The sequence below is a fragment of the Thermothelomyces heterothallicus genome, assembly GCF_042370625.1.
Source record: "Thermothelomyces heterothallicus CBS 202.75 unplaced genomic scaffold P884_scaffold_14, whole genome shotgun sequence".
Classification (NCBI taxonomy): domain Eukaryota; kingdom Fungi; phylum Ascomycota; class Sordariomycetes; order Sordariales; family Chaetomiaceae; genus Thermothelomyces; species Thermothelomyces heterothallicus.
Genome location: NW_027192575.1, coordinates 412739 through 429994, shown reverse-complemented (window position 1 = coordinate 429994; position 17256 = coordinate 412739). Strand labels below are relative to the sequence as shown.

The following is a 17256-nucleotide window of genomic DNA, read 5'->3' as shown; positions in this document are numbered from 1 at the left end:
GCGTAGAATTCTTCAGTTTCTCGAGTACGGCGCTATCGCTTTGCGCAAGAAGCACCTTCTTCTGATTGCGTTACTGTGCTCAAACCTCGCCAGCCAGCTGCGGTGCTCCACAAGCCCTCCGCGTGACGCGCCCAACCGCCATTTGCATCCCGGTCCCATGAATCGAAGATACCTCGCAATCGCTGACGCTCGCTCATCTTATCCTGTGGACGACTTATCCCTCTCTGTACTCTGTACCGCGTCGCGGTATCAGGCCAGAATGATAGCGGGAAGACATACGCAGTTATTCGGATTACGCTCGCAGGAAATGGGGGAGTAGCTTGATAGTTCTCCACGGCGAGGGTGTCTCGGGCTGAGGTGTCAACTAGTTGTATGTACACTCAGGACGAGGCATTCTGCGTTTTGAAACACCAACCTTCCAATACCGGAGGTGTTGTATGCAGGATCACTTGAATATGTCTGCACCCATTATTGCTGTACCTGTATGATTCGGACAGCGCGAGCATGATTGGTCGCCCCGTTTTGTCACCGCATTCGCAGCGGCGGCGGTAAGCAGCCACCTTGAGCACTGCCAAACGTTTTCAAGAGACACCCCATGTGGAGTAAATTGGAGTAATATGTATCCTCCAGAGCCGTCAATCAAACTATTGTTTCTCAGCAGGATTGCCCGTCGCTCATGGCGGATGTACCCTGGTAGGTAGTTCGTTGATTACTTCCTTGGATGAGCCTGGTGCGCATGAAGGTTCCGGGGGCCCAGGTTGGGTGCCTAAAACTAACTGTAAACAGACGCACGGTGGCGACGACGTAGCCGGACCGTGTAGCGAGCTTTCCCCGGCCACTACGTAATCGGGGAGATGCACTGCAGGAACACCTCACACCTGACCTACCCCCTTCGCCTCCGCATCCGTCCCAACCCGCTTCCCCAACCTCTCTCCATCAACTTCTTCCGAGACTCGACATCACCTTTTCGCGTCGTGTCTCATCGTCGTCATCATCACCATCGGCGATAGATTTGTTGTGCTTCGATCGTCGCATCGCCTTGACTTCCATTCGTCCTTCACGCCGACCGACCGGACCAGACAGTCGCCCAAAATGAAGGGTGCTTTTCTGCTGACCGCAGCTGTGCTGCTCGGCTCCGCCCAGGGAGCAGTTCACAAAATGAAGCTGCAGAAGATCCCTCTCTCTGAGCAGCTTGTACGTCTGACCCCGTTCAAGCACGCGCCAGCGGCTACTGATCTTACCGCGTCCAGGAGGCGGTTCCCATCAACACCCAGCTCGAGCATCTCGGCCAAAAATACATGGGGTTGCGCCCACGTGAATCTCAAGCCGATGCCATCTTTAAGGGCATGGTTGCCGACGTCAAGGGCAACCATCCTATTCCCATCTCCAACTTCATGAACGCACAGTGTATGTGACGCCACCGTGGTGGCATGGCTGGCTCGTCCTCAATTCGGAGACTGACACTGGAGCACCCTAGACTTCTCCGAGATCACGATTGGAACACCCCCTCAGTCATTCAAGGTGGTCCTCGATACCGGTAGCTCCAACCTGTGGGTTCCATCAGTCGAGTGCGGCTCGATTGCTTGTTACCTGCACTCGAAGTATGACTCATCTGCCTCGTCCACCTACAAGAAGAACGGAACCTCGTTCGAGATCCGCTACGGGTCAGGCAGCCTGAGCGGGTTTGTCTCTCAGGACACAGTGTCCATCGGCGATATCACAATCCAAGGCCAGGACTTTGCCGAGGCGACCAGCGAGCCCGGTCTTGCCTTTGCCTTTGGCCGTTTCGACGGTATCCTTGGCCTTGGCTACGACCGGATCTCAGTCAACGGCATCGTCCCGCCTTTTTACAAGATGGTTGAGCAGAAGCTCATCGATGAGCCCGTCTTCGCCTTCTACCTGGCCGATACCAAGGGCCAGTCTGAGGTTGTCTTTGGCGGTGTTGACCACGACAAGTACAAGGGCAAGATCACCACCATTCCGTTGAGGCGCAAGGCCTACTGGGAGGTTGACTTCGATGCCATTTCTTACGGCGACGACACTGCCGAGCTTGAGAACACTGGCATCATCCTGGACACCGGTACTTCTCTGATCGCTCTGCCCAGCCAGCTCGCCGAGATGCTCAATGCTCAGATCGGCGCTAAGAAGAGCTACACCGGCCAGTACACCATCGACTGCAACAAGCGCGACTCCCTCAAGGATGTCACGTTCAACCTGGCTGGCTACAATTTCACGCTCGGCCCCTACGACTACATTCTCGAGGTCCAGGGCAGCTGCATTTCTACCTTTATGGGCATGGATTTCCCGGCTCCTACTGGGCCACTTGCGATCCTGGGCGATGCCTTCCTCCGGAGGTATTACTCCATTTATGACCTTGGCGCCGACACCGTCGGTCTGGCAGAGGCCAAGTGATTGAAGGATGGGCGGCAGGGAAAGACGATGGGTAATACGGGGAGTCTGGAAATCGGGCTTTGGACTGTAGTCTGTATCTATCCAGTTGCTCAAGAGAGTTGTTGTTCGATTTTGTTATAGGATCTGTCTAGGAACTTTTAGCAGGAGTGAAATTTTTCGTGTGCAAGCTCTGGACTTGAGTACGCAGGCAGTTGCACAATCTGCTTCGCCGAGAAGAACAAAGGCGTCCTCTTTGAAAAAGCCTACCTACGCGTCACAGGGGTATAATTTTTTGAGTTTGACCTACGCCCTGTCCCATACCAACCGCGTCCCAATCCCCGTCAACCTTGCAATGTCATTACCCGTGGATGTATCACGTAGCAGAAGCCGACATCCCACACGCTTCAACCTTCCTATCCAGACAATGACATGGTAAGCTCATTTTTTAAAGGTTGCCGTCCTCCCTCCCTTCACGTGATTCATCTTCCTTGCGCCTTGTGGCGCATCCCCTGACTTCATGCCGTACGGATCAAAGGGTGCAAACTTGCCCCGCACCTCTTTTCTGCCGCCATCATCATCATCATCATCGCCGTTCGTCGCCCGCGCAGCATGTAGCACGGACGACGCCTTGCTGTAGTCAAACGGCTCCTGCTCGGCATCGTCATCATGGTCTTCCTCCTGTTCGCCCGAGGTCTGTTCGTCGGCTGCCGAGGTCGCGGCGGAGGCAGATGTCTGCTGCTGCTGCTGCTGCTGCTGCTGCTGCTTCTGGGCTTTCTTGGCGGCTCGAAGTGCCTTCCTGGCTTGACCCTTGAGTTCCTTTGCTCCCCTTATGTCTCCGTTTTGAGCCAGTTGCTCTGCCAAGAGCTGAGCACGCTTGAACTCTTCTCGAGCAGCCTTCTTGGCTTGTTTCTTTGCCTGCTTGGCGGTCTTGTCATCACCACCCTCAACTTCCTGCTCGACACTAGGAGACTTCGGGTGGTCTTTGCCTGCGGAACTATCTCCACCCATCTCGATGTCGGAAACGACTTCGGCTTCGGATGCTGACTCAACATCAACATCCCTAGACTTCCGCTTTCGGCCAGCCTTCAGAGTGAAACCTTCTTCTTCGAGAACAGGGAGACCCTTGGTGTCTTGTTCAGCGACACGCTTGGGTGACGGTTGGTTGGTTTCCGGCAACTCCTCCTTAATAGCACCAAAGTCAAACGTGTACAGCGGAATCATATCTTCCTCACGTATCGGCCGGGCTTTGGACGTCCCGTCTAACGACGAGTTGAGCGCCACATCCCCCCAGAGCTGGGAGCGGTCACATTTCAGTTCTTCGATGCTGAGCGGCTCACTGTCCTCTGCCGCGGCAGCTGCCACCTTCTTGACCCCGAGCGAAGTCTGAGAGGCGCCTGATGACAATTCTCGGAAGAACTGAAGCATGGTGGGGCCGTTCACACCCCTTGCCCGAGCTTCTTGAATAACCTGAAATAGCTCCTCGAGACGACCTTTGAGCCCCCGTGCATTTGACTCCAATAAACTCCACAGAGCCTTCATGTCGGTGGGAATGATGCGTGCTATGTCGCTGAGGACCTGCTGGGTCATAATGAAGAATGGGCTCTCATCTTCCTGGCGGGCCACATCATCCCGCCACTTGTGCACCGCCTTGTAGACGGCGAACTGCTCGCCGTTGTACAGCGTCGGTGATTTGATCAAAGTATTGTACCAACCGCGGTTGCCGGCTCCAGTCTCAGGGTCACAAACGGGGTGCTCGTAACGCTGCAAAGACACCTCCTTCGACTTCTGAATAACACGGTCGATCGGGTTTCCATCGGGGTTATTCTGAGAGGCAAGCTCGGCAAGCTCGTTCCGCAGCATGTCGTAAATGTAAAGCAGGAAGTGGGTGTCGGATCGAGCGTAGTAAAACATCTCTTCAGGGAGAGGTCTGCCGGGTTAATCTCGTTAGTCAAGATGCTTGCATCGAGAGACTGAGCACGAGCTTACCTTATCCGCCAATCCGCAAGTTGATACTTTTTGTCCGCGTCAAAGTCGGCGAACTTCTTCAGTAAGAACGCCAAACTCTTGCCTGCATACCCGAGGGTGTCGCTGGCATAAAAAGTATCAAAAAGGCCCACTATATAGAGCCCAAGATCTCGCTGGAGCCAGATGACGTCCATAAACGCGCCATGAAGTACCTAGCGCTGGTTAGCGGCACGCCGCCCCCGATTCTTCCGTACTTGCTCACCTTGACAATCTTCGGGTCCGCGAAAACTTCGTTGAGAACCTCGAGCTTGTGTCTCCAGGGAACCAGTGTGTCAACTATCCAGTCCTTCTCTCTTGTGCTGATTTGCATCAGCGATAAAAGCCCTGCGTAAGTCCTGAAATCATGATGCTCTAGATCGACAGCAATCTCGGTTGCCTGCTTCAATTCTTGCAGCATCTCCAAAACCCCTTCGTAGGTGTCGACCCAGATTGCCTTCGTCGTCTCCATCGGCAGATACTTGATGGGCTCGCAGGACCGATAGACCTGTTCGGGATATTGCATGTTGGTGATCTCCTGCTCGTACGGATGCTTGTACCTGCAAATGGTCAACGTCTTCTCTAGTTGCAAAGCGCGTGAAGCTATGAAATGAGGCATGCGTACTGGGTGCGGCCTTCTTCGTCGACAAAGGTGTCGAGACTCGTCTCCAGCGGAACACGGGCGTGAGGTTTGCTCGTCATTAGAGGCTTCCATGGTCCCGAATCAAAATTGTCTATCTTCCTTTCGAAAGCGTTCTGGGGCTTCAAGATATTGGCACGCTTCATCGACCAGTCGAGCCTGCTGGTGGTCGATCTCGAGCGTTTGAGCTCTCGGCCCTGGAGATGGTCAGTCAACGGCGCGACAGATGATAGAAACTAAGCGCTCGTACAAGTTCGGCAGTCGGCGCATCTTTCCTCTTAACCAGACCCGTGTACTCGTCCAGGCAAGTGTCCGACTTCTCCAAGAGCGAGTCAATCACGTCCACCACGCCTTTCCATTGGATCTCTACATCGTCCACGTCTTCCAGCTGAGGTTCCCGTTGGGAGGTGAAGTTGCTGGCCGACTTAAGGACGCCGCGCGCTAATCGCAGGATGCGTTCCGTATTCTGATCGAGGCGAGTCGCGACCGAAGGGTGGACTGTCCGCTGAAACTGGAGGTCCTCGTTGGCGAGCGCGTTGACAGACCGTGTTACCGTGACCAGCGCAGAATGAACGGTGTCCCGCAACGACTTGAGGTCCTGAGATGACTCCATGATACTCGCGATGCCGGCGCCCAGGAATCTTATATGGCGGAGGCAATTGGCGACACGAGTGCTTTTATTCGGGGAGTCCCCATTCTCGATCCGCGCCTGACCTAGGAAGGGAACTTTTCGAGGGCCCGCTTTGTCTGGACTGATTCGATAAGGTACCTGACGAAAGTTGCAGCAAAGCAGACACTTCAGTTCGGCCAATCAAGTGTGTTATTTATGCAGTGTGGGTACAATTGATAAGATAAGTTTTGATGCGGCTACCATGGGAGTGGTGCAGGCAGTTGACCCTGTTTCTCACAATCTAGTGGAGCGCAAAGTACTCCGTACTACAGAGTACGACTCGGGACTTGCATCCGGTGAATCACACCTGGAGCTTAGATGATCAGTAGCGCGGAACTAAGCGTCAGTCTTGATACATAACACCCTTACAAGAGCGTTTGCGAAGACGGACACCATAGCTCATCCAGGCATCAACGTCCAAGATGTCTCAATCACTCGCGCCAGAGTGCAACGAAATCAAGGAGTGAGTGAACTTGAACTATTATTGCATGTCGTGATCAGGCTGACAACGGCTGCCTACGAAGACGCTACGACACTTGCTTCTTGAAATGGTACAGCGAAAGTAAGTTTTTGGCGGTTCTCTTCTTTTTTGGTGTGATCTTTTGACACTTATGATCCATATGTGCAGAATACCTCCGTGGGATCGGCACGACAGACAATAATGAATGTGCTGGCTTGTTTAAGGAGTACAGCTCCTGTTTGAAAGTAGGGTGGTGGCTCACATCTTCCACGAAATACGCTACTTCTTCACAGGGCTGATGGGTCTGTTCACTAGGGAGCACTCAAGGAGCGTGGTATTGATAAACTGCTGGATGAAGCTCGGGAAGACAATAAGGATAATGATGCAACGTTGATGGGGAAGAAGAAATGTAAGTGACCCCGAGTCTCGAGCCGGCGAGTGATAAATCTGACGGGCCGTTGCCTCTAGAGTGGAAGCATTCCTGAGGCATTCCATGCCCCCAGCCTGCAGTCATCTGGCCTGCAGAAGTTCTGTACGATTATTGTACGCAGTATTTGTATCATCGACGTCCATACGCGCATCCACTCATCCAGAGTTCAGTCATGTTGTGTATCTGGTAATCCAGAAGTGTAAAATAGTTCGAATCAGGCGCTTTGGATGCGCTTAGACAAAAACAAGCATTATATGGGTTTGTTTGAAAGATAAACGGTGGAGGGGACGGAAAAGTACTCTACAACAGTTGCAACATTTTCATCGAGATGGCATCGACATGAGATTCCAGATGAAGTACTCCTCTCAAATTTGTCTAGTAGGACCAGCTCCTGGTAATATTATGGCCTTGGTGAAGAAACACTGACACTCATTGTGCTACAGAACGGCAGTGTGGTGCTGCAAATACGGTCAACCACAGCGGTGTGAGCGCTGTGGCAGGCACTGCTGGAACTCTCGTATGGTCCTCAGAAGTGGTGATGATGGTTGATTGTTGTCAAGTGCCGGAAGCACTGGTGGAAGCTCTCTAAATACATGCTGAACCCTGGTCCGTCATCCCTAGTGGTGGGTCGGCCTCCGAGTACCTCGATCCAGTAACAACACATTGCGTGCCTAGCTCTAATTAAGCAGGCAGTAAGTGAGCGTCATGACTGGTCCGCGGTTTGCCCTAAGCAATCCCGTCTACAAAGCTCTGCGTACGTAAATTGCTTGAATTGGTAGATTGCATTGCAAACTCGTCGACTAGCTCAGATGCCTCTTGGTTATATGTATTGTCAATTAATGCATCGGGCAACATAATCAAAACCAATTGGTTCAGTTAGGAAGGCGGCCATCAGGCTAGCCGAGGAGTATCTTGGTTCGAGAGGCCGACACCTCACCTTAGTCACGAATGTTTGTAGAATATGTGCTAAAACTGTGTGAGTAAATTGTCATCGTTTCTAGGCATTTCTTCCCACAGGACTACCGCCCCCATAGAGGAGGAAACCAAGAGGTCATTGATACACTTACAGCCATTCCTCCCAGGAACACAAGAGCAAGTCTGCTGGTTGTTTGCAGGATGAGGCGTGCAGCCAATTGAATGAAGATGTCCCTCGTGTTCTTCATTGGTCTCTGGGTTCTACCTGTCGTTGCCGTGTTACATTTCTCCTCGTGCCAGGCCTGGATGCGCCTTTGGCCTCCTCGTTCTGCAGGATGTAGGTTCGAGCAATTTCAGCCTTTCCGCAGTCCAAGCTAGGATGCCAAAGCCACTCATTAAGTATTTCCCAAGTTCTCCGTCGAATCCAGGGCTTCGGCTACCAGTACTCCCGAATAGGTAATACACTACTGTAAGGTACGGAGTACTACCGTACACTATGTTTTACGAGAGTGCAGTGGGCCAGTGAACATAGATAGGACCCACCCACCAATCTCCACAAACTCCCGATTCGCACGCTAAGTGGAATTCAAGGTTCTGGACCTCGGGGTTTCAATTCCCCTTTCACACTTGGATACTGTGAAACGCAAGTGTTAGACCACGGTCGAGCTCACCCTCGCTGCTCGATATACCTGCGCCAACGCCGAAACGTGGGATCACCAACAGTCGCGCCGGCGTTTCGTCCCCAACCATCGGATCGCCTCAGCCTCAGCCCGGAATGCTCTGGCCATAGCCCACAGCGCGATTCTATGCACCCCTTCTCCATCTTGACTCTTGGCATCTTCGTAGCTGGCTACATCACCGCTCGATGGGATCTCGTCACCCGTCTCTATGAGCTTGCCATTTTCGCCTGGACCTACGGAGTGGTCGTAAGCAACGGCCCCCCTCCCCCTCCCCACCTGGCGGCGACGCTGCTTCTGCGTTTCTGCGCCGAACGCCGATCGAATTCTGACGAAGCCTTCTCTTGTGCAGACACGCGCCGCCAAGGGCTTTGTCGTGCTCAGCCTGGTTTTCCTCTGCATTTTTCTCCCGGTGGAGCGGCTTGCGACGCGAGAGGGGGACCTGGTACGACACTGCATTCCACCCGCCTTGTCCAAGCTTCCAGTTAAAGCTGACTGACTGCCCGTTTCAGCATCCGCGCTCGACCTCATCCGGCATCTCGGCCAGGGAGCAACTCAGACGGCGGGGTTCTTTTTAGCTGATTCGACTGCGCTCTTGCTGTCGGACATGCCAGATAATGATGGTCTGATGCGCGTTTTTTGGCCGGCCGATCTGCCGCGGTCGGACCTGAGGGGCGTGGTAGTGGGGTGGAGGAACTCGGCTCTGGACGTATTTGTGCTGGCCATCCTGGAAGAGGTCGAGGTGTGTGCGCGTAGGCGAACATTGAGGACAGCGGAGGGTGAGATTGCTGACTCGACCCCTAGCTTCGGAATGTCGAATTCGCCCTCAAGATTGGCACGCTCCTCCGCAACGCTCCCCATCCCGTGAGCCGCATCTACGAGCTGTGCGGCCAGACGTCGATATGCGTCCTTGGCCTGTCCAACACCCCAGACTCGGTCGAGATTGATCCGTCATGGATACGCGTCACGGTCGGGCCCAAGCGCCGTGTCCCTGCCATCACATGTCCGCGAGCCTCGAGCATTCAGCTGATCCTCTTTGAGAGACCGAATCCCACTAGAATGCAATATATTTCCCTAAACCCAATCGCGTTGGCTCTTGACGACAAGCACGATAGTTTCCGGCAAGATGTGTCTGATGGAATTGAAGACGATGACGAGAAGGAGGAGCGCAAGAAGAAGGAGCAACAGAGACAGCTCGTCGAGAAGCTGAAGCAGCATTCAATCTTTAAGCGTGTGCCTTCCGAGAAAGAAAAGGCACTCGCCAAGATTGTGAACCAGATCAACTGGTCATGGGAGCTCGAGAAGCTGGTCCAGAAGAACGTTTCTCGCATTGGCACGCGCCCTAAGCGGAGTCTTAGTGTCTCCGAGAGGGTTGTTGAGTCAGCAACGACGGCGCGCGACATGATGGTGGTGTGGATGTGGGATCTTTTTACCGTCTACGTTTGGCCTGTCATCAAACGGGTCTTTGTCATGGGCCTATTGGCCCATCGGATCGCCGCCGAAATGCTCTTGCGTATCCTGGAATGGCGGGCGCAGCCAAGGTACGCCGCCCTGAAGGACATCTCTGCCACCGCTCAGCAGGTCGAGATTCGTCTGCAGCAGTTCTGCTACTGGCCGATGCAGTACGTCACTCTTCGGTTGAGGAAGAACGACTGGGAGAGCGTGACAACCAGCCACCCCGACTACATCCGCTTTTATAACAGCCTCTGGCTTGTGGCCAACGATGTGATCATTGGCATCGCGCTGGGGTCTTACATCATTGATAACGCTGGCTGGGTTGCTGAGGAGGTCAACCAGCTCCTCAGTCAGTACACGGTGGACGCGCTGCAGAGCAGCATCTCCTGGCTCATGGGATGGCCCGCCGGGTTGAAGCTGAACAATGAGCTAGGGGCATTCCTCGGCGACTTGTTTCTATGGGTCATTGATTATTGGTCAAGTAAGTCCTCTCAGCGAGTCAGGAACAGGATATCGCTGACCGAAGCCAGGCTTCATCGGGGCTCTTCGCCCATATCTGCCTCGCATCATCTGGTTCATAGGCTTCTCGAGCTTTGCCGGAGCAAGCATGCCGATAGCCTTGTTTTCGGATCTTCTCTCCATCCTGACGGTGCACATCTACTCTTTTTACCTAGCCTCGGCCCGAATCTACCACTGGCAGCTGAATATCCTGATATCGCTGTTCCACCTGTTCAGGGGCAAGAAGCACAACGTCCTCAGAAATCGCATCGACTCGTGCGATTACGATCTTGACCAGCTGCTCGTTGGCACCATCCTCTTCACTCTTCTCTTCTTTTTGCTACCGACCGTGGTGGTGTTTTACCTTAATTTTGCTATCGCACGCATGGTTATCATCTCGCTCAAGGCCGTCTTCGACACGATGCTGTCTTGCTTGAATCACTTCCCTCTTTTCGCGCTCATGCTTCGGATCAAGGATCCTGGGAGGCTTCCTGGTATGTACCTGTCTTACAAGGCCGTTTGTTCGGGTTAGTAGGCTTACTCGACGGCAGGCGGGATCCGGTTTGAGCTTCGAGATACCCAAGACTTCAGATCACCCATTACTAACTCGCCCACACAAAAGCTGCCTTCGACTTCAGTAATATACCTAAAAGTGAGCTACTCCTGACCTATCGTCCAACATTCACCGCACTGACCGCAGGCAGTCCGTTCCCCTGAAATTCAAGGCCATGTTCCACCAATACTTTCAAATGGGACAGCGGATCCGCAAACACTATCTCTCGCCGCGGGTGTTGCTCTGTCTTCTCACCGGAAAGTTTGTCCCGCCGCTGAACCGCAAGAACCTGTACAGCCTCCAGTACAGCATGCTACCGGCGCGGAGAGCGGGTGTTATGGAGATGTGGAACGCGGTCAATTCGCTGCCGGAGTCCAAGAAGCGGGGGGTGCCGGTGCAGGTGCCAATCCTGGCGAACGGGAAAACATTCCCCAGCAATTATGGCGGGGGGAGGTCACGAGGTTATGGGTAGAGCTGGTAAACACGGTTATTTACATCGCACTAGAACGTAATAAATGGGCTAAGGCATTGCTCTGATCAGAGGAAACCTCCTGAGTGGAGAATGGTCGCTTCTGCTGTAGTTCGGACAGTCCAACAATCTCAGAGGAAAAGAGGAAAAAAAAAAAAAAAGGGGGGGGGGGGGGGTTAAACTCAGATAACAACTGATCCTGTTGCCCCTTGGGCACCTGTAGCTGGCAAGCGATCGGCTGAGGAGCTCCAAGTTATATTTCGGTTGTTCTCAACAAGACTGAAGAGCTTAGGTACACTGCCGAGTAATGAGCTAACAAACTCACCATACCTGCCACTTTCCTTCACGTTGTGGCTAACATGCGCAGCATTGTATGAGAAAGGCCGGTACCTTAGAAATCTTGTGTTACCTAGGTACCTAGGTACCTATGTACCGCAGCGGACCTTGGGGAAGCAGCATCTCAGCTCTGCAGACGGAAGAAGCACGCATAACCATCGAACCCCTTCCTTTTCGTCTCAAATGCTCAACAGCCAAATCAGAACGCGTTCGCCCGCGTCTAGATCATGGCTGGACCTGGGACTAGCTTGACCCCGCGATCTCTCATCTAGTGGCCCCACTATATTATACTCTTCTGCTGCTGCACCTTTAATGCAACTTTAAAGACTCCAGCTACATACACAGCAAACGACGAAACAAGCGTGAGATTTCCATCTATAGATGCCTTGATTCCTGTAAGGTTGGATGTTGCCACATCCTAGCTCCTTACGTGCCCAAGAGTGAAATTCAGCGTTGGCGAAGTTTAGGGCGCTTCTCCTCACTCCTCACGGCCGGCAAGCTCGCACTTGTAAGTGGGAATATCCCTTTTTCTCCCAACAATAATGGGATCTTTCCTTCTCCTTGTGTGATGTTCGGCATGTTGCTAAACAGCAATAATCATTCAGTCATTTTTCGGCACCTGAACCCTTCCTCCCCGATTTACAGTCTCTTCAAGATGAGTTCACCGGACCCCAAGGAACGCTTCTACCGCCAGTTCCAGACCTCAGTCACGAGTAAGTTCTGGGCATCCAGCCCCTTGATTCAGCGTCTTTCAGCGTCTCTAAACAAGCACACAAAGCCATCCATGAGCAGATCAACCAGCTCTCTTCCTTTGCCAGCGTCGGCCCTGAGCGCCAGGATGCTGTCGACCACATTCTGGGTGGCCTTTCCCACCTCTCCAAGGAGGTAGCCGATGCCACTGAATTCATCCCAGCCCATGATCTGCGGATCTACTCCGACACCGTGAAGTCGCTCAAGGACCAGCTCAACGAGGCGCAGGCCAAGTTGATGCCCAAGAACCGCTTTCAGTTCAGGAAGCGGCCCGAGAACAGCGACGCTGCCACGGCGAAGCCTGACACTCGTCGCCTGGACCTGACCGCCAACAACACCAGATCGTCCACGGATGTCGCATCCACACAGACGGAAGCTAAGGACACCATCGGCGCGCTCCCGGCTTCCTCGTCGCTGCCGACCAGCAGCAGGAACTACAACGCCGAGATCTCTCGCGATGACGCCACAGCTAAGGGCGTAGGCGTTCGCAAGCCGTCCTTCTCGGCGGCCCGCGACATCCACCTGTCTGACCACATCCGTGTGCACATCACCCTGCCAGCCTCGGCCTCTCGTGCCACCTCTTCCGGCACTCTGACGGACCTGCATCAGTGTGTCGTCGACATGACCCTGCCCACATCGAGCAGCACCACCGGCAGCGGGCCCGGTACCCCCTTCGCTAGCCTGACCCTCAAGGACATCCGGAGCAGCGCCATCGTTGCCGGCCACGTCAACGGGCCGGTCCACGTCACGGGCGTGCGCGACAGCGTCGTCATGGTCATCGCGCGCCAGGTGCGCATCCACGAGTGCCGCAATGTCGTCTTCTATCTGCATTGCGTGAGCAGGCCGATTGTGGAAGACTGCACGGGTGTGCAATTCGCGAAAGCACCCGAGATCTTTGTAAGCTTTGCTTCTCCCCCCCCCCCCCCCCTTCTTTTGTTTTCGTTCCAAATTGAAGGCGATGGCTGTGCTAACATGGCGTGCGTCTGTGTAGCTGACGGAGAAGGAGAAGAAGGAGGCCAACCTATACGACCAGGTTGACGACTTCAAGTGGCTCAAGACGTTCAGCTCACCCAACTGGAGCCTGCTGCCTGACGACAAAGTCGTGCCGGAGGATGTTTGGAAAAAGGCCCTCGATGGCAAGCCCGGTGCGCTCATTGACGATACGCTCCGCATGCTGGGCGTTGGGAAGGGTCTCGGCGCTGGGAAGGAGACCTAAGGAGCGGGGATTTGGTGGGAAGAGTTGCCTCGTCAGGAAGTCGTTTATACCAGGGAAGATGGTGTGTGCTTTGCTCCCCCCTAAGGGAGAGAGGCGTTTGGTCAAGAGCTCCGCGTAGCTTCGTACACAATCAACCATGATTTCTCGCACCGGCTGTCTCTCAGGCCGTCTTAGTTACTGCTGCCTGTCTTATCTCAGCATTTTGTCAAGGCCATCACCTAACATCTCGAGTCGTTTATACCCAACACCGACACGTAGGGTGTTTACGGAATGAATCAGAGGTTTTTTTTTAAAAAAAATAATAATTCGGTCTCGGATAAACCAGTCAACGGACCACCAACTCCTAGAACGATGCTGCAGAACCAAGCTGGTATCAACCCGCCAATTGTAGCCCCAACGCCGTGAATATGATCGCCTATGTCTTACCCATCCCATTCCACACCGCACCCAGGGCCCAGGGCCCTCTCTTAAAAAAACTTGTCCTCACTCGACCATCCTCTCCCCCGCTCCGGCCTGGCCATTCCCATCCCCCTCCTTACCAGCGCCGCCACCGCCATCGTCGACGTCCATATCCCCCATGACGACGACCCCCTCGCTCTCCTCCCTCTTGGCCTTGACGAAGAGCAGCCCGTCCTCCTGCGTGCGCGCCAGCCGCGCCGCCTGCCTCGCCCGCCGCTCTTCCAGCGCCCGCGCCTCGGCCTCCTGCTGCGCCAGCGCCCGCCGCACGTCCCCCAACATGCGCACCGCAGCCCGCGCCCGCTGTAGCTTGTGCTTGAGGTTGTCTGTCGCGAAGGGGAGGTCTTTGACGGAGAGCAGTTCCTTGTCGGCCGACCCTGGGCCGGACCCGGTGGTGCTCTGTTGGTTCGGGTTCGGGTTCGGGTTTGCTGCTCCTGCTGTTGATGACGATGCGGCGACGGCCGCGGCGGCGTTGGCGGTGTTGCTGTTGGTTATGGTATTGTTGGATGATGAGGGGTTCGGGGTCGGGGCCGAGGTTGGGAGATGTGTCGTGCCGGTTACGCCGCCTTGGGGAATCGGGGTCGCCCCGGATGTCGGTGGCTTATTGCCGCCGCCGCCTGCGGAAGCTGCTGTCGCGCCTGTCGCATTGGCACCGCTGGGCGAGCTTGATTGCTGTGCGGCGCGCAGGCGCGTGATGATTGAGGACAGCTCGGTGACCACGTCAACGGCATCGGGGGAGAGGCCCGCGGGAAGGTGTGTCGCCATTGTTACGGGGCATTCAGGAGAGCCGCCGAGAGATCCTATGCTGAGTAACTAACAACATGCCCACCAAAAGATAAGACGCGTTCCTGCTGTTGGTGGGTTGGATGTCGGGTTTTGGGTGGGGACCGGAGGCGGCAGCACCAGTGATCGCTCTGTTATTAGCGGCGCGCTAAGCTGGTTTAAGGCAAAAAGCGTTCGATGCCGTACGTCAGGTGGGGGGACTTTCCAGGAACACAGGCCCGACCTACCCCGCCATCCCGTCTCAACAAGTCTGGTCAACTTTTTTCCCTACCTATCTCGGCCGACTTCCTAGCCGCGCCGTTTTGACTGCCACGGACTTTTCACGTCATATCAAACAAACCCCGAGACAAGGCTCCCCACAAGACAACAATGGCTCCCGAACACAAGGCCTGCCTGAGTACGTCCCGCCGCCCAGACTACGTCCTGTTCGCATGTTACGTCCTGATATACCTCGAGGCGGGGTGGCTGATCATGATGCTTCTGCGGTCCTCTAGTCGTGATTGACGGCTGGGGTATTCCATCCGAGGATTCGCCCAAGGATGGCGACGCCATCGCCGCCGCCGAGACCCCCGTCATGGACGAGTTCTCTAAGAGCGCCACCGGCTACACCGAACTCGAGGCCTCGTCGCTCGCTGTCGGCCTTCCAGAGGGCCTAATGGGCAACTCCGAAGTCGGACATCTCAACATTGGAGCCGGCCGTGTCGTCTGGCAAGATGTTGTTCGCATCGACCAATCCGTCAAGAAGGGCGAGTTTAGCAGCAACGATGTAGTCAAGAAGGTCCTAGAGGCGTCCAAGAACACCAACGGGCGCCTTCACCTCTGCGGTCTCGTTTCCCATGGTGGTGTGGTCAGTACCTGGATGCCTGTGACGTCGCCAGAGTTCTTAAGAATGCTGACTGCCCGTAGCACTCGAAGCAAACCCATCTCTACGCCCTCCTCAGGGCTGCTAAGGAAGTCGGCGTTCCCAAGGTCTTCATCCACTTCTTCGGAGATGGCCGCGACACCGACCCCAAGTCCGGCGCTGGATACATGGAAGAGCTGTTGTCTACGATCAACGAGATTGGCACTGGACAGATCGCTACCGTCGTCGGCCGGTATTACGCCATGGACCGCGACAAGAGGTGGGAGAGAAACGAGGTTGCGCTCAAGGGCATGGTCCTAGGCGAGGGCGAGCAGAGCGATGATCCGGTCAAGACGGTCAGGGAGCGCTATGAGAAGGGCGAAACAGACGAGTTCCTCAAGCCCATTATTGTCGGCGGCGATGAGGCCCGCATCAAGGGTGAGTGCCCCGTCTTGGCTTAAGCATGGCGAGTCGAGATGCTGACTATTTATCCAGACGGTGACAACGTCTTCTTCTTCAACTACCGGTCCGACCGTGTTCGGCAGATCACCCAGCTCCTGGGCGATGTTGACCGCTCGCCTCTGCCCGATTTCCCCTACCCCAAAGTTAATCTGGTCACCATGACACAGTACAAGCTCGACTACCCGTTCGAGATTGCTTTCAAGCCCCAGCACATGGGCAACGTCTTGGCCGAGTGGCTTGGCAAGCAGGGCGTGGAACAAGTCCATGTCGCCGAGACCGAGAAGTACGCTCACGTCACCTTTTTCTTCAACGGCGGTGTCGAGAAGGTCTTCCCGCTCGAGACGCGTGACGAGTCGCAGGACTTGGTGCCCTCGAACAAGAGCGTCCCGACGTACGACAAGGCCCCTGAGATGAGTGCCGATGGAGTCGCCGAGCAGGTGTGCAAGCGGTTGTCGGAGGGGAGGTTCCCCTTCGTCATGAACAACTTTGCCCCTCCGGACATGGTTGGCCACACTGGTGTCTACGAGGCTGCCATCGTCGGTTGCGCTGCGACTGACAAGGCAATTGGCAAGATTTACGAGAGCTGCAAGAAGAATGGTTACATCCTCTTCATCACTGCCGATCACGGTAATGCTGAGGAGATGAAGTTCCCTGACGGCAAGCCCAAGACCTCGCACACCACCAACAAGGTCCCTTTCATCATGGCCAATGCTCCTGAAGGCTGGAGTCTGAAGAAGGAAGGCGGCGTCCTCGGAGACGTGGCCCCGACTGTCCTTACTGCCATGGGTCTGCCCGTGCCTGAGGAGATGACGGGCACAAACCTGCTCGTCAAGGCATAAATAAGCTTGGGAGAGCTGGACGGGAGATGGCTACGACGGCAAAGACGAGATTCGAACATACATCCTATACCTAGATGATAGACGCTCGGCAATAGACCGCGGGAAAGGTACCCCGCACAACCCGATCTGATACACTCAGCAAATGATCGTCCCGAGTCCTCGGCGTGCTCGGTGTGGTACTAGCGCTGATCCCAGCAGCGTCAGCAGGCTGCGAGGTGTTCCAAGAAATTGCCGCCGCGCAAAGTGTACCACACATATGTTTTCCGTAGCGTGTACCTCCCCCGTGAACCTCGCCTTTGGACGTCCTCGTTCCGTGGGCAACGTTCCATTGCTACCCTCGGGTCTCAAAAGTTCCTTGTTCGCCTCCTTGGCCACGCTGCAACTCAGGGTAACAGAGAGGCGCACGGTGGCAGT

General features: G+C 54.9%; 7 protein-coding genes across 7 annotated transcripts; 5 read left to right on the top strand and 2 right to left on the bottom strand.

Annotated features, from left to right (window-relative positions):
* Positions 1–785: 785 nt before the first annotated feature.
* Positions 786–2499, top strand: P884DRAFT_225562 (aspartic protease). Its single transcript, XM_069439621.1, has 3 exons — positions 786–1194; positions 1251–1407; positions 1478–2499. The coding sequence occupies exons 1-3, from the start codon at positions 1093–1095 to the stop codon at positions 2410–2412; spliced, it is 1194 nt and encodes a 397-aa protein (XP_069296807.1). The 5' UTR covers positions 786–1092; the 3' UTR covers positions 2413–2499.
* A 143-nt stretch (positions 2500–2642) lies between these two features.
* Positions 2643–5780, bottom strand: P884DRAFT_225560 (ribonuclease H-like domain-containing protein). Its single transcript, XM_069439620.1, has 5 exons — positions 5283–5780; positions 5018–5229; positions 4619–4952; positions 4378–4568; positions 2643–4318 (listed from the first exon to the last, which is right to left on the bottom strand). The coding sequence occupies exons 1-5, from the start codon at positions 5643–5645 to the stop codon at positions 2830–2832; spliced, it is 2589 nt and encodes an 862-aa protein (XP_069296806.1). The 5' UTR covers positions 5646–5780; the 3' UTR covers positions 2643–2829.
* A 154-nt stretch (positions 5781–5934) lies between these two features.
* Positions 5935–6950, top strand: P884DRAFT_31471 (uncharacterized protein). Its single transcript, XM_069445247.1, has 6 exons — positions 5935–6165; positions 6227–6264; positions 6331–6407; positions 6478–6571; positions 6633–6705; positions 6763–6950. Exons 1-6 carry the CDS (start codon positions 6125–6127, stop codon positions 6827–6829), a joined length of 390 nt encoding a protein of 129 aa, XP_069296805.1. The 5' UTR covers positions 5935–6124; the 3' UTR covers positions 6830–6950.
* A 1841-nt stretch (positions 6951–8791) lies between these two features.
* Positions 8792–11162, top strand: P884DRAFT_202397 (N-acetylglucosaminyl transferase component-domain-containing protein; the record flags this gene model as incomplete). Its single annotated transcript, XM_069438425.1, has 5 exons — positions 8792–8926; positions 8989–10120; positions 10170–10631; positions 10689–10789; positions 10842–11162. The coding sequence occupies 5 exons, from the start codon at positions 8792–8794 to the stop codon at positions 11160–11162; spliced, it is 2151 nt and encodes a 716-aa protein (XP_069296804.1).
* Positions 11163–12150: 988 nt separating this feature from the next.
* P884DRAFT_202526 (tubulin binding cofactor C-domain-containing protein) lies at positions 12151–13461 on the top strand (the record flags this gene model as incomplete). The annotated part of the gene is made up of 3 exons (XM_069438436.1): positions 12151–12208; positions 12274–13142; positions 13237–13461. 3 exons carry the CDS (start codon positions 12151–12153, stop codon positions 13459–13461), a joined length of 1152 nt encoding a protein of 383 aa, XP_069296803.1.
* A 282-nt stretch (positions 13462–13743) lies between these two features.
* P884DRAFT_260654 (uncharacterized protein) lies at positions 13744–14741 on the bottom strand. Its single transcript, XM_069441480.1, has one exon. It carries the CDS (start codon positions 14680–14682, stop codon positions 13945–13947), a length of 738 nt encoding a protein of 245 aa, XP_069296802.1. The 5' UTR covers positions 14683–14741; the 3' UTR covers positions 13744–13944.
* Positions 14742–15069: 328 nt separating this feature from the next.
* P884DRAFT_292715 (BPG-independent protein) lies at positions 15070–17058 on the top strand (the record flags this gene model as incomplete). The annotated part of the gene is made up of 4 exons (XM_069444179.1): positions 15070–15097; positions 15195–15547; positions 15607–15979; positions 16037–17058. The coding sequence occupies 4 exons, from the start codon at positions 15070–15072 to the stop codon at positions 16840–16842; spliced, it is 1560 nt and encodes a 519-aa protein (XP_069296801.1). The 3' UTR covers positions 16843–17058.
* Between the last annotated feature and the right edge of the window lie 198 nt (positions 17059–17256).